This window comes from Triturus cristatus, chromosome 5_2 (genome assembly GCF_964204655.1).
Source record: "Triturus cristatus chromosome 5_2, aTriCri1.1, whole genome shotgun sequence".
Taxonomy (NCBI): Eukaryota; Metazoa; Chordata; class Amphibia; order Caudata; family Salamandridae; genus Triturus; species Triturus cristatus.
This window is the reverse complement of record NC_140588.1, coordinates 982,132,197-982,144,850: the sequence shown is the minus strand read 5'-3', so window position 1 is coordinate 982,144,850 and position 12,654 is coordinate 982,132,197. Positions and strand designations below refer to the sequence as shown.

The window sequence follows — 12,654 nt, the reverse complement described above, 5'->3', positions numbered from 1 at the left end:
CGAGTTTGGACGAAAGGAGGGTGTACAAGCGAGGAAGAGGTGACAGATACAGAAAGAGGAGGCATAGGGAGAAAGAGTATATATATGCAGCAAAAGTGGGGCGACCACAGAGAGAAAAGATAGGAAAAAGTGACGTGGCCGCGAGAAGAAAATGAAAGTGAGCGGCCGCGAAAGTGATCGCGCACTGTGAGTGGGCTTTAAAAAGCCCGACCACAGCTTTTTGGGTGCCGCGAGCTATGTGATGTGCACGCACCATGACGAGAGAGGAAAGCCAGATAGCGCCTCCGCTCGTGCCTGTGCGCGTAACCGCACGCTCGATGCCACCGAAAAATCTGTGGTTGGACTTTTAAAAGCTCACTCACTAAATGTCTCGCCAGAGCACCGCATGCGCTGGCTCAGGCGAGACCTAAAAAGGAGAGTTGTCATGCTGAGAATCTTGGTCAAGCAAGGAATGATGGACGAAAATCTGAATCTAGCTAGTGCATCCAGGTCTGTGTAATGATGACATAATTACTTTCTACATTTCTGTTCCCTTGGTGAGAAAGGTGATGCACTGATAGGAATAGATATAAAAATATATATATATTTTTTCTCAATGGTGATTGCTACTGTTTAGTTATAGTTAGGATCAGATCTCCACAGGAAATTGATTTTTTAGTTCACTTATAACTTTGGTGCCATTTGCTGAATCTTCATGAAACTTTTCACACAAAAAATATATCTATATATATAGCTGTATATCTCCATCCAAAGGATAAAGTAACCTTATAGTTGGATGAATTTGTCAGTGACAAAATTAACGTTGTGAACTTAAGCAAACACAGAAATTCACCAGTTATGATTAGCATAGCTAAATATAACTTGCCCCCTCCATGCCCTCTTATGACCTCACATATTCTATCATTCATGACATGTTCCTTGACATCCTTTATGATCTCACTTATGACACCATCCAATGAGTGTGCTAGTTCGTATTATATGGTGGGAGTACATTTACTACTGTTTTGTTACTTTTAGGACTGTAATAACTTTAGAAGTGTAGATTGAGAATAGTAATAGAACTTGCTATAGTGTGGGTGCTTGGGGGTTTGTATTAGCATGACCCACCATACCCCATCCTTACCCTTCACTAAACCGCTCCTTAAATTACCCTAAACCCTTCCTAAGTAGTGGTAAATATTCCCAATATTTCAACAACTCCCCATGTCCCTCATAGACGTATAGCAAAGACGTTGGTGGCAATCTCTGTACAGAAAAGTTAGGAGAGGCAGAGTTATCTGCACATAGGTTTGTGAATAGCATTTTGTAGAACATGGATAGTATTAGTAGTGTTGTAGTGCTACTGTATGTACTATAAAATTCAGTTTGCGAATAGGTCCCACCTCTAAGTTATTCTGTTCTTTCACTGGTAATACTTTTTTCATCACTAAGCTTCCCGCTGGCCCATTTAAACACAGTTTTACCCCATAGGGTACAGCTTCCCACCGCATATCTAATACTGACTGGCCTATAGCCAGCACCTGCGCATACTTCATTTTCTGAATTCTGACCCTAGACTTGTTAGCCACCATCTGGTTGCAGGCTTTTGCCCATGCACCACTGAATCCCTGCATGCTGCTGTCTCTACCGAAGCTTCATTCATGGGCCTGTAAGTATGCCTAACATACAGTTGTGGTGCACACAGTTACCACACCCAGATGAATCTTATAAACATGTGCCATGGTCTCCTAAGCCACCACCTGGTGTAGCCTTCTGTTCATGGTCTACTGAAGCTTCATTCATGGGCCAGTGAGTATGCCTAACATACAGTTGTGGTGCACACAGTTAGCACACCCAGATGAATCCTATAATCATGTGCCATAGACTCCTAAGCCACCACCTGGTGTAGCCTTCTGTTCATGGTCTACCGAAGCTTCATTCATGGGCCAGTGAGTATGCCTAACTTACAGTTGTGGTGCACTAGTTACCACACCCAGGTGAATCCTGTAAACATGTGCCATAGACTCCTAAGCCACCACCTGGTGTAGCCTTCTGTTCATGGTCTACCGAAGCTTCATTCATGGGCCAGTGAGTGTATCTAACATACAGTTGTGGTGCACTAGTTACCACACCCAGATGAATCCTGTAAACATGTGCCATAGACTCCTAAGCCACCACCTGGTGTAGCCTTAGGTTCATGGTCTACCGAAGCTTTATTCATGGGCCAGTGAGTATGTCTAACATACAGTTGTGGTGCACTAGTTACCACACCCAGATGAATCCTGTAAACATGTGCCATAGACTCCTACGCCACCACCTGGTGTAGCCCTCTGTTCATGGTCTACCGAAGCTTCATTCATGGGCCAGTGAGTATGCCTACCATACAGTTGTGGTGCACTAGTTACCACACCCAGATGAATCCTGTAAACATGTGCTATAGACTCCTAAGCCACCACCTGGTGTAGCCCTCTGTTCATGGTCTACCGAAGCTTCATTCATGGGCCAGTGAGTGTGCCTAACATGCAGTTGTGGTGCACTAGTTACCACACCCAGATGAATCCTGTAAACATGTGCCATAGACTCCTAAGCCACCACCTGGTGTAACCCTCTGTTCATGGTCTACCGAAGCTTCATTCATGGGCCAGTGAGTGTGCCTAACATACAGCTGTGGTGCACGCAGTTACCACACCCAGATGAATCCTGTAAATATGTGCCATAATCTCGTAAGCCACCACCTGGTGTAGCCTTCTGTTCATGGTCTACCGAAGCTTCATTAATGGGCCAGTGAGTATGTCTAACATACAGTTGTGGTGCACTAGTTACCACACCCAGATGAATCCTGTAAACATGTGCCATAGACTCCTAAGCCACCACCTGGTGTAGCCTTCTGTTCATGGTCTACCGAAGCTTCATTCATGGGCCAGTGAGTGTGCCTAACATGCAGTTGTGGTGCACTAGTTACCACACCCAGATGAATCCTGTAAACATGTGCCATAGACTCCTAAGCCACCACCTGGTGTAGCCTTCTGTTCATTGTCTACCGAAGCTTCATTCATGGGCCAGTGAGTGTGCCTAACATACAGTTGTGGTGCACGCAGTTACCACACCCAGATGAATCCTGTAAACATGTGCCATAGACTCCTAAGCCACCACCTGGTGTAGCCTTCTGTTCATGGTCTACCGAAGCTTCATTCATGGGCCAGTGTGTGTGCCTAACATACAGTTGTGGTGCACGCAGTTACCACACCCAGATGAATCCTGTAAACATGTGCCATAGACTCCTAAGCCACCACCTGGTGTAGCCTTCTGTTCATGGTCTTCCGAAGCTTCATTCATGGGCCAGTGAGTGTGCCTAACATACAGTTGTGGTGCACGCAGTTACCACACCCAGATGAATCCTGTAAACATGTGCCATAGACTCCTAAGCCACCACCTGGTGTAGCCTTCTGTTCATGGTCTACCGAAGCTTCATTCATGGGCCAGTGAGTGTGCCTAACATGCAGTTGTGGTGCACTAGTTACCACACCCAGATGAATCCTGTAAACATGTGCCATAGACTCCTAAGCCACCACCTGGTGTAGCCTTCTGTTCATGGTCTACCGAAGCTTCATTCATGGGCCAGTGAGTGTGCCTAACATACAGTTGTGGTGCGCGCAGTTACCACACCCAGATGAATCCTATAATCATGTGCCATAGACTCCTAAGCCACCACCTGGTGTAGCCCTCTGTTCATGGTCTACCGAAGCTTCATTTATGGGCCAGTGAGTAGGCCTAACATACAGCTGTGGTGCACGCAGTTACCACACCCAGATGAATCCTGTAAACATGTGCCATAGACTCCTAAGCCACCTCCTGGTGTAGCCTTCTTTTCATGGTCTACCGAAGCTTCATTCATGGGCCAGTGAGTGTGCCTAACATGCAGTTGTGGTGCACTAGTTACCACACCCAGATGAATCCTGTAAACATGTGCCATAGACTCCTAAGCCACCACCTGGTGTAGCCTTCTGTTCATGGTCTACCGAAGCTTCATTCATGGGCCAGTGAGTATGCCTAACATACAGTTGTGGTGCACTAGTTACCACACCCAGATGAATCCTGTAAACATGTGCCATAGACTCCTAAGCCACCACCTGGTGTAGCCTTCTGTTCATGGTCTACCGAAGCTTCATTCATGGGCCAGTGAGTGTGCCTAACATACAGTTGTGGTGCACGCAGTTACCACACCCAGATGAATCCTGTAAACATGTGCCATAGACTCCTAAGCCACCACCTGGTGTAGCCTTCTGTTCATGGTCTACCGAAGCTTCATTCATGGGCCAGTGAGTGTGCCTAACATACAGTTGTGGTGCACGCAGTTACCACACCCAGATGAATCCTGTAAACATGTGCCATAGACTCCTAAGCCACCACCTGGTGTAGCCTTCTGTTCATAGTCTACCGAAGCTTCATTCATGGGCCAGTGAGTGTGCCTAACATACAGTTGTGGTGCACGCAGTTACCACACCCAGATGAATCCTGTAAACATGTGCCATAGACTCCTAAGCCACCACCTGGTGTAGCCTTCTGTTCATGGTCTACCGAAGCTTCATTCATGGGCCAGTGAGTGTGCCTAACATGCAGTTATGGGTACATGTAGTTACCACACGCAGGTGAATCCTGCAAACATGTGCCAGTAAACGCCGTCCACAGTGGGTGCTGAATCTAGCAGAACACTTGTCCTTACTAACTCTGCTTTCCATGTAACATGTTGCTGGTTAAAGGTAAGATTTAAGGTCGCTTGACAGGAAGCAGCATCTCCGTTATAAGCAATTGTATAATGAGATATTGTAATGGAGTTCAGAAAATGGTTTCTGTGCACTTGCTGAGGGTTTAAAAACATTTTCTTGTGCTTTTATACAATATGTTCATTAATCAAGAATCAACAGTCTTCTCTTTGTGCCAACGTAAACACATTGGCAAGGTGTGTTAGAACGTGAAAGAGCTTTTGTTCTTGTGTAAAGAACTTCTGCCATGAGCCATTGTTTTCAGATAAATGTGAGTTTTGCCCTCTTAACAGTTCAGATTCTCCAGTATAGATTTTTGGTATTTTGTAAATGGTGCTCACTTATTTGAGAGGCAAGATAAGGATGTTAACTGTACCTTACGTAGTGATGTGCCCATGCAATGTGGTAATGCTCTGGCAAAAAGATGGCAAACTTGAATCGACAGGGATTATTGCTCTGTCATTACTTATGATCCTTCAAGATGCACGCGCTTGCAACCATGATTTACACATGCTTTCCCGTCAGCCACAAATACAACCTGCCCTCTATTTGCAAATAAGTCCGAATGAAAGGCACGCATTTCTGCTGACCAGGTTCCGTTAGCAAACCATACATTTTTTGGCTCAATTTCCTACCCGGGGCTCATGGTGTTCCTCACTTCTAGTCTGTCCTTATGACAGCCTTCCATCTCAAAGCACTTTATATTTTGTAAATTTTATATTCCCCACAGGAGGCAGTTTATTCGTCCATTATTACTGACATCGGGGATTAGAGCTCATGAGTTGGCGATGGTTTATCTGCTTTCCTTAGGAATTGCAGATATTATATATGGAGTTTTAAACTACCTTTTTACTCTTTAAGATTCGTAGTAAATGTTAGGTATTTTTTTTATTAACCTGTATTTTACTGTTTTTTTATGATCATCTGTTTTTTTTTAATGAAATATATGTATGCAAACTTTCATGGCTCTTTTTGAGCCGAAAAAAGTATTTTGATGATGATGGTTTACTTACCCTAGTTAAGTTTGTCACCCTGCCCTTTACATAGTGAAACTCACCCCTTTTCTCTCTCGAGCGCGCTCTCTCCCTCTCTGTCGGTATTTAAAAAGGAGGAAGCATGAGAGGAAAAGCGTGAACATCTTGGGATATACCAAGTTGTCATGATCTAAAAAGTGTGTTTCTACCATCTCTGTGGTTGCATGGTACGTGCCCTTTTGCAATGTTTTAGGATTTCTCATACTCTGCCTGTATTATAGACGTTTTACACCGATTCATATCCCTGACTGTGTGCAAAGTGCCCCAGTTTGCATCGGGTTCCTGGATGCCATTTTTGCAGTAAATGGTCGAGAAGGGTATTGGTTTAGATATGGTCAAAGTGGGAAGTGTTGGGTGAGGTGCTTGATTTTGCAAAATTTCATGTCTATGTGCAGCGATGAGTGTGAGAATAGACGCAGTTGTACATACATATACTTAACACCTTTCGGTGTTGCACCGTGGCCATTGCCTTAGCCAGGGGTAGGTATCCAACATCCTTTTTAGAAGTTGTACAATGGTCATGCCCGTAGCAATGTGTGGACATTGCATATTCTTTGTTAGGTGTTTGACAGAGGCACACCTTTCGTCATCTGTGGGTATCCCAAAATCCTTTATTAGCTGTGTATAGTGGCCATGCCCTTAACCACAGTCATTTGCTCAGGTGTTTCGTCTCTGACTCTAAAAGCCAGACTTCTGGAACAGGCTTGATCAAAGGAAAATATGACTGCTTATGGCTCACTCCAGGAGCAAGCTCTCAAAGGCCATCAAATCAATTCTCAGCCTTCCTCGCTCAAAGAGCACAGGTGCCATTTTAGCTATTTAAAAAAAAATTAAATCACAATGTGTGCCAGTAGCCATGTATGGAGGTGAGATTTGGAGTAATGCCATCAGCTCCTGCATTCAGCAGGAAGAGAACCGGTTTTGCAGGAAGCTGTTGGGTGTCCCAATCTCTACCCCACTATACATTTGCCTCAGGGAACTTAATTTAAATTATATTGAAGATTTTATAAGTGCCCGCCCTGCTCTCTTTTGGCTATCGGTCAGGAAGAACCAGGCTGCTTCTCTAACTAGAAAGATTATCAGTGGCTGTGTTAAATATGAGAAAGGGATGGATATCCCTTGGCTGTCCGGAGTGTACCAAAGTCTATGCAGTGTAAATAAAGGCTGTATTTTTTTAAATCCTAGTACAGCCGAAGTATTGCATAAAAATTAGCTTAGAAGTGCACTATATCTATCATATAATACGGAAAGGATTGGTATGGAATCTAAAAAATCTCTTGCCTTTAGTTATATGACTATTGAACAGCACCGGCATCCCCTACCTATCTATCTCACTTTACCTATGAGTCACTGGGAAAGGAGCCTCTTATTTCGCCTAAGAGCAGGAACTGTTAAATTTGCGTTATGCTTCCCTCTTGGCTATCACTCCAATCTTGACCGTGTACCCTGTCCATGTGATGGTGTGAGCGGCCAATCTACTCTACATTTTTTGTTTCTCTGTAAATACTATTTCAAATACACCAAGTGGCTTTTAATTCCATTTTTTGAAAAGAGAAAATGCCTATTAGCCTGGACAACGCCCATTTGTGGCTAATCACTCTGGCTGATGAAGAGTTGGTTTTCCGCACAAGTACGTTTCTGAGAATTGCCACTCGCGCACGCAAGACGATGTCCAACCACTGAGCTTTACATTAATATATGAACACTTTGTTTAAACTGATGTATGAACTGGTATTTTAAATAATTATAAATTGTCTATTGCTAATGAATTTTATTATTACTCTCCATTTGTCAAATAATCTTTTCTGCTGTTGTTCTTTTATGGATACCAAGTTATGCGAATAAAGTTTTCTGAACTGAAATGACTGCTTAATTGAGTTTGACGTGGATTCAGAACCAGGCACTCAGCTGGTGCAGAAAGAGGGGGCAAGTGCAGTGCTGGAGTGCATGCAAGGAAGTGGTGCCTGTTACCTTTATGGACTGCTGTTATGCATTTACAGAAATCTTCAAACTTGAGGCTATATTCATAAAGGAGAGAGACTCGAGTATTGTATCTAAGCACTCTTCTCGGTGACGCACACACATATATTACTCCTTACCCATCCTTCTCACTCACATTGAGAGGGTTTAGTCATGACATTATGAAAAGCCAATGAGAAATGCCCTATTGTGGGTTGCAGGTTAAGAGGCCTATACTCCAAGACTATTAATTAGTTAGCACCAAATTAGTTGTGTCATGGCTTGGACAATTGGATGCTAGTCACCTGTAGTAAATAAAGTTCTACTTTGACCTCTGGACTCCAGCAGAGTTGAGAACTAATGTAATGTAAGGTTGATTTGTAGAGCGCTGCTTGTCAAACGTGAGGGTATCCAGGCCCTGATTAGGTGAGTGTAGGTATGGGGTGAGGCTTGGTCTAAGTACACGCAGTCCCGATGGTAACACAAGAAGTGAAAAGCCTGTGAAGTGAAAAGCCAGGTCTTCAGCTTCTTGTGGAATTCAAGAAGTGAGTAGGAGGCCCTGATTTGTTGGGGTATGTCGTTCCAGGATTTGGCGGTTTAGTAGGAGAATGATGAACCTCTCGTTCTGCTTCTGTGGATATGGGGTGTGTGTGCGCGCGAGTGAGAGTGAGGCTGAGCGAAGTGGTCTGGGGGGTTGGTGGAAGTGAACCCGGTGATTGAGGTATACTGGTTCCGTGTTGTGTAGTGACTTGAATGCATGTGTAAGAAGGCTGAACTGGCAAATGCTTCTAGATGGGGAGCCAGATGAGCTTTGAGGAGTGGTGTGGGTTCGGCGGAAGAGGTCTAGGTCGAGTCTGGTGGTGGCGTTTTGAATGGTTGAAGTCTGTAAAGAAGATTGGGTGGGATGCCTATGTAGAGCGTGTTGCCCTAGTCCAATCTGCTTGTGATCCAGTGGCAGCGACTTGAAGATTTTACATAACATGCTGCGGATGTGGAAGCATGAGGAAGTGATGGCGTTGAACTGGGACTTCATGGTGAGGTTGGTGCCCAGGATGAAGCTTAGGTTCCTAGCCAGGTCGGTAGGGTTAGGAGTGGGTCCAAGTTCGGCAGGCTACCAAGTGGAGACACAAAGTAAGCTCTTATTCCCAAAGATCAGTACTTCTGTTTTGTCTGCATTGAGCTTGAGGCAGTTTTCTTCCATCCAATTGGCCACACTGGCCATGCATTGTTTGAAGTTTGTCTTGGTAGTGACGGTGTCATATGAGAATGAAAAATTTGCTGTGTGTAGTCAGCATAGGAGATAATGTTGATTCTGGGCGATATGATGATGTTAGCCAGAATAGTCATTAACGTGTTGGATAGTGTGGGGCTGAGTGATGATCCCTGTGATGCTCTGCACATAAGGCCCTTGGGTTTGAGCATTTGAGTAACAACAAAGACTATTTAGAAAATCTGCGCAGGAAAACATATTGGGCCTGGTACAAGTTGTTGTTAGTAAGGTGTGTGATGATACATAGATCCTGCACTGGAGCTGTTTGGCTCTATGGACTTCTGGTGTGCACAACTTTGTAAAAAGAAAGCAGAGAATTAGAAAACTGGTGTCCACCTGATTTGGTGCTATACATAAAGGCTTGTGGCTTTATTTATGTTATGTTGTTAATTTGTGTATTGCCCTGAATGTGTGACTGTTTGCAATAAGTGAGGTACTATGAAACAGAACCGTTACTAATCTTATCTGAAACTTGAATATCTTCAGCAGGAGATTCGTTGGTGCTGGTCATTGATCCTTCTTCTGAGAAGCAGATGGATTCTCAGGCCAATAACCCACGCACGCTTTTGCCGCGACCTCTAAAAGCAACACTACGGCAAGAGGATCAAGAAACCAAGACTCCAGCTAAATGCTTCATTCAAATCACTGGCATGACCTGTGCCTCCTGCGTGGCCAACATTGAGCGGAATCTCAGGGCTGAAGAAGGTGAGTCTGCTTCAATGCAGATATAATTTTCATATTTATTCAATTTTGGGGGTTAAAACGGGTTTCTACCTTTCTTGTCTCCATTTTACTTTATCTGATGGGTTTAGGCTAGATAGTGTGCACTCTTCTCAGAGGGACACTCTTATTCCCCTTGCATCCTATTGTGTACTCTCAGGCATTGTTTCTCTTTGCTTTAGAAAATGTTGCGTGGAATGATAGAGCTGCCATCATTTTTCCAGCTATGCTATGTTACTTGATGTTTGTTAGAACCCTGTTCAGAGGGCAATAGGGCAAGCAGGGGTTAAAGTTCCCAACCGTTGTGGCTGAAGCCTTTTAGTGCTGATGTCCCGGGGCTCAACCTACTAAGGATCCTGAGCAACAGGGCCAAATACCCCTTCAGCACTTGACTCTGTGGTAGTGCCGGTCGAGAAGTCCAGTCATCTTGGGTAGTGGTAGACACAGGGGTGTGAACACAGGCTCACAACTCAAAATATGTGCAGCAGACAATAAACAATAAATAAATGTTTGCCTAGGCAAATACTTGTATTTATGAGAAAGGAGTATTTACATACGACCACAAAGTAGAATTAAATCTTCCCAAACTGTACACACAGTCCCCTGAGGTCAGGGCTCTAATGTTTCCTAGAGGATCCCTGAGTCCCAGTCACTTAGGCTAGTGGTAGTGGTGCTTCCTCATTCAACATAGGGGACATCCAGGTTAAGCCCCACTAGTAGTCTGAGACTCCGGGAACTCTCTATTTAAAGTTAAAAGTCTTCCAGTGCAGAAGCGCTATCTGGCAAGCTAGTTTCCCATGGGGTCGTCTGGCCCTAAAAAATTTGTAACCGCACCAGCTAGATCGAAGCGTCCCGAGCCTCTGAGCATGCCCCCTTTGCGGGTGCTGGGGCATCCGCAGCTGTCTTTGATAACTCTTGCACATACGCCCCACGCAGGCTGCAGTCGACTGGCCTCAAGTTCCTCACACGCGGTCCTGCTGCAGTAGGGTGGGTTCTTGATGCTCTGCTAATGCTCCCTGGTTCTTCCCACAACCAGGGTGGGAGGGATGCGATGATCCTGGTACTGGTTCCTCAGTCACAGCTTAGACCAGCTAGGGTCACCACAAAAGCCTCTCTCCTCCATCAGCGGTCTCAACCAGACCATGCTTCTTACTTGATCCTGGCGGTTCCCTCTGGCATACCGGGTCACTGTTGCTCTGCGTATGGGCTCAGGCCCAATTGGCACAGCAGCAATGTTCACGGTGGCCCGCCCTGGCGTCCAGGTTCGCTGACTTGGCACTGTACACAGGCGATGACCCGTTTGGTGCAGCAACGGTAACTGCTCACTTTATAACTGCCCTCCTCTGGAATAGATGGGTCGCCGACTTCTTCCTGTACACGGGCAACAATCCAATAGGTGCAGCAGCTGTCTTCTCACATCTCTCTGCAGGGATCCACTTGACCAGATTCCCTCACTGGTCCTTGCTCTCTCCAGCGCTATCCTTTTTTAGGTCTCGCTGAGCCCAGCGCATGCGCTGGCTTGGAGAGACATTTTGTAAGGGACTTTTCAAAGTGCTACCGCTGGCATAGAGCTACAGTGCACGAGGCGTGCACACGCGCAAAGCAGCTATATGGCTTTACGTCGCTCTCCCTCAGAGCCTCCTCGCCGCCTCCTTCCCTGGACCCGCAGCCATGCATGCACCTCTTGCGCGTGCGTGAACCACACGCAAACCCTGCTACTACCTATGGGAAGTTACCACACACTTCTGTCAGTTTCCTCGGCTTGACATAATGCGCATCAATTAACTTTTTTTTAGTTTGTTGGGTGAAAATACAAATGTTTGTTCTAGCCCTGACTCAAGAACACGCCCATACGTATATACCAAATCATTTGCATTAAATTAATTAACGATAATTTTGCTCACATTAGCTTTTCATTTGCGGTTAGTTACTACCTGTGAAGCAATCTGCGCAGGCACACCACATCGACTCCGCATTTCAGCCGGAGAATGGCGTCAACAAGCGAATTATTCATTATTAAGAGTAGCGAAAAGTATTGTTTACATTTGAAAGTCCGTATTTCATACCTGCGCAAAAATGTATGATTGTAGCCAGTGGTAGGCAATGTATGTCACTGTAGCAAACATTTCTAAACAGGAGCATCTTTTAAAAACAAGTGTGGCTATTTGTAATGAAAGCATACGTTCACATATTTCAAGCTGTACCATCAGTTCCTGTGCCCATATTTGTTTGTAAAAAATAGGCAATCGCACAGCTTAGCGACTGGAGAAACAACTTAAAACAACGTTGGCTGGCACGATGTTGGCTTGGTCAATGCTCGTTTTAGCCAATATGTTGAAAAAAAATGTTTTTAAAACAAAAATATTTTCGGTCTTAAATAGCACATATTGACATGGCAGTCCTTCGCATGATGGAAGGAAACGACTTTGTGTGTGGATGTGTTCATTGTGATAGAGCGGAATGACGTCACTCACAGTGAAGTTAGCCAATGGCTTAAGTGGGCTGCTTCCTTTCAGAATGCTCTTTACTGTGATAGGCAGAAGAAACATGTGAATGACACAACAACATACTAGTGAAAGAAGAGGGGTGGCTGAGAGCCAGCGTACCTATCTACCTACTTACCTACCTACCTACCAACCTTCTATCTATAACAATATGATGGGGCTAACACTCTATTGTAAACTATTTGAAGACTTCTCAGTGGGCACCTGTGATACTGTGGCATCAAAAAAAAGCCAGAGCATTTATTAAAGTTAGAATATTAAATAGGTGAATTGGTAAGACATTGGCCGAATATAAATTCCAGATTGAGCCAAGAAGAGCTGGGGCAGCTGGTTCTCATGGTGGAACCTCTAGGTTCATGACACCATTGCTTGAAATCAAGTTATAGAGTGTGGACTTCATAAGTGGGTCCTAGAGAAAGGATTAC

The 12,654-nt window shown here is 44.7% G+C and overlaps 1 protein-coding gene across 10 annotated transcripts in view; it reads left to right on the top strand.

The window, feature by feature from the left end:
- ATP7A (ATPase copper transporting alpha) overlaps nucleotides 1–12,654 on the top strand; it is a 481,542-nt gene that overhangs the window by 239,381 nt on the left and 229,507 nt on the right. For 7 of the 10 annotated variants that reach the window (XM_085608229.1, XM_085608228.1, XM_085608222.1 and 4 more), the window contains one exon: nucleotides 9,492–9,710. In XM_085608229.1, the coding sequence (XP_085464355.1) occupies nucleotides 9,492–9,710 (219 nt within the window). The remainder of the gene's footprint in view (nucleotides 1–9,491; nucleotides 9,711–12,654) is intronic. The other 3 variants (XM_085608231.1, XM_085608232.1, XM_085608230.1) reach the window with 1 other exon arrangement.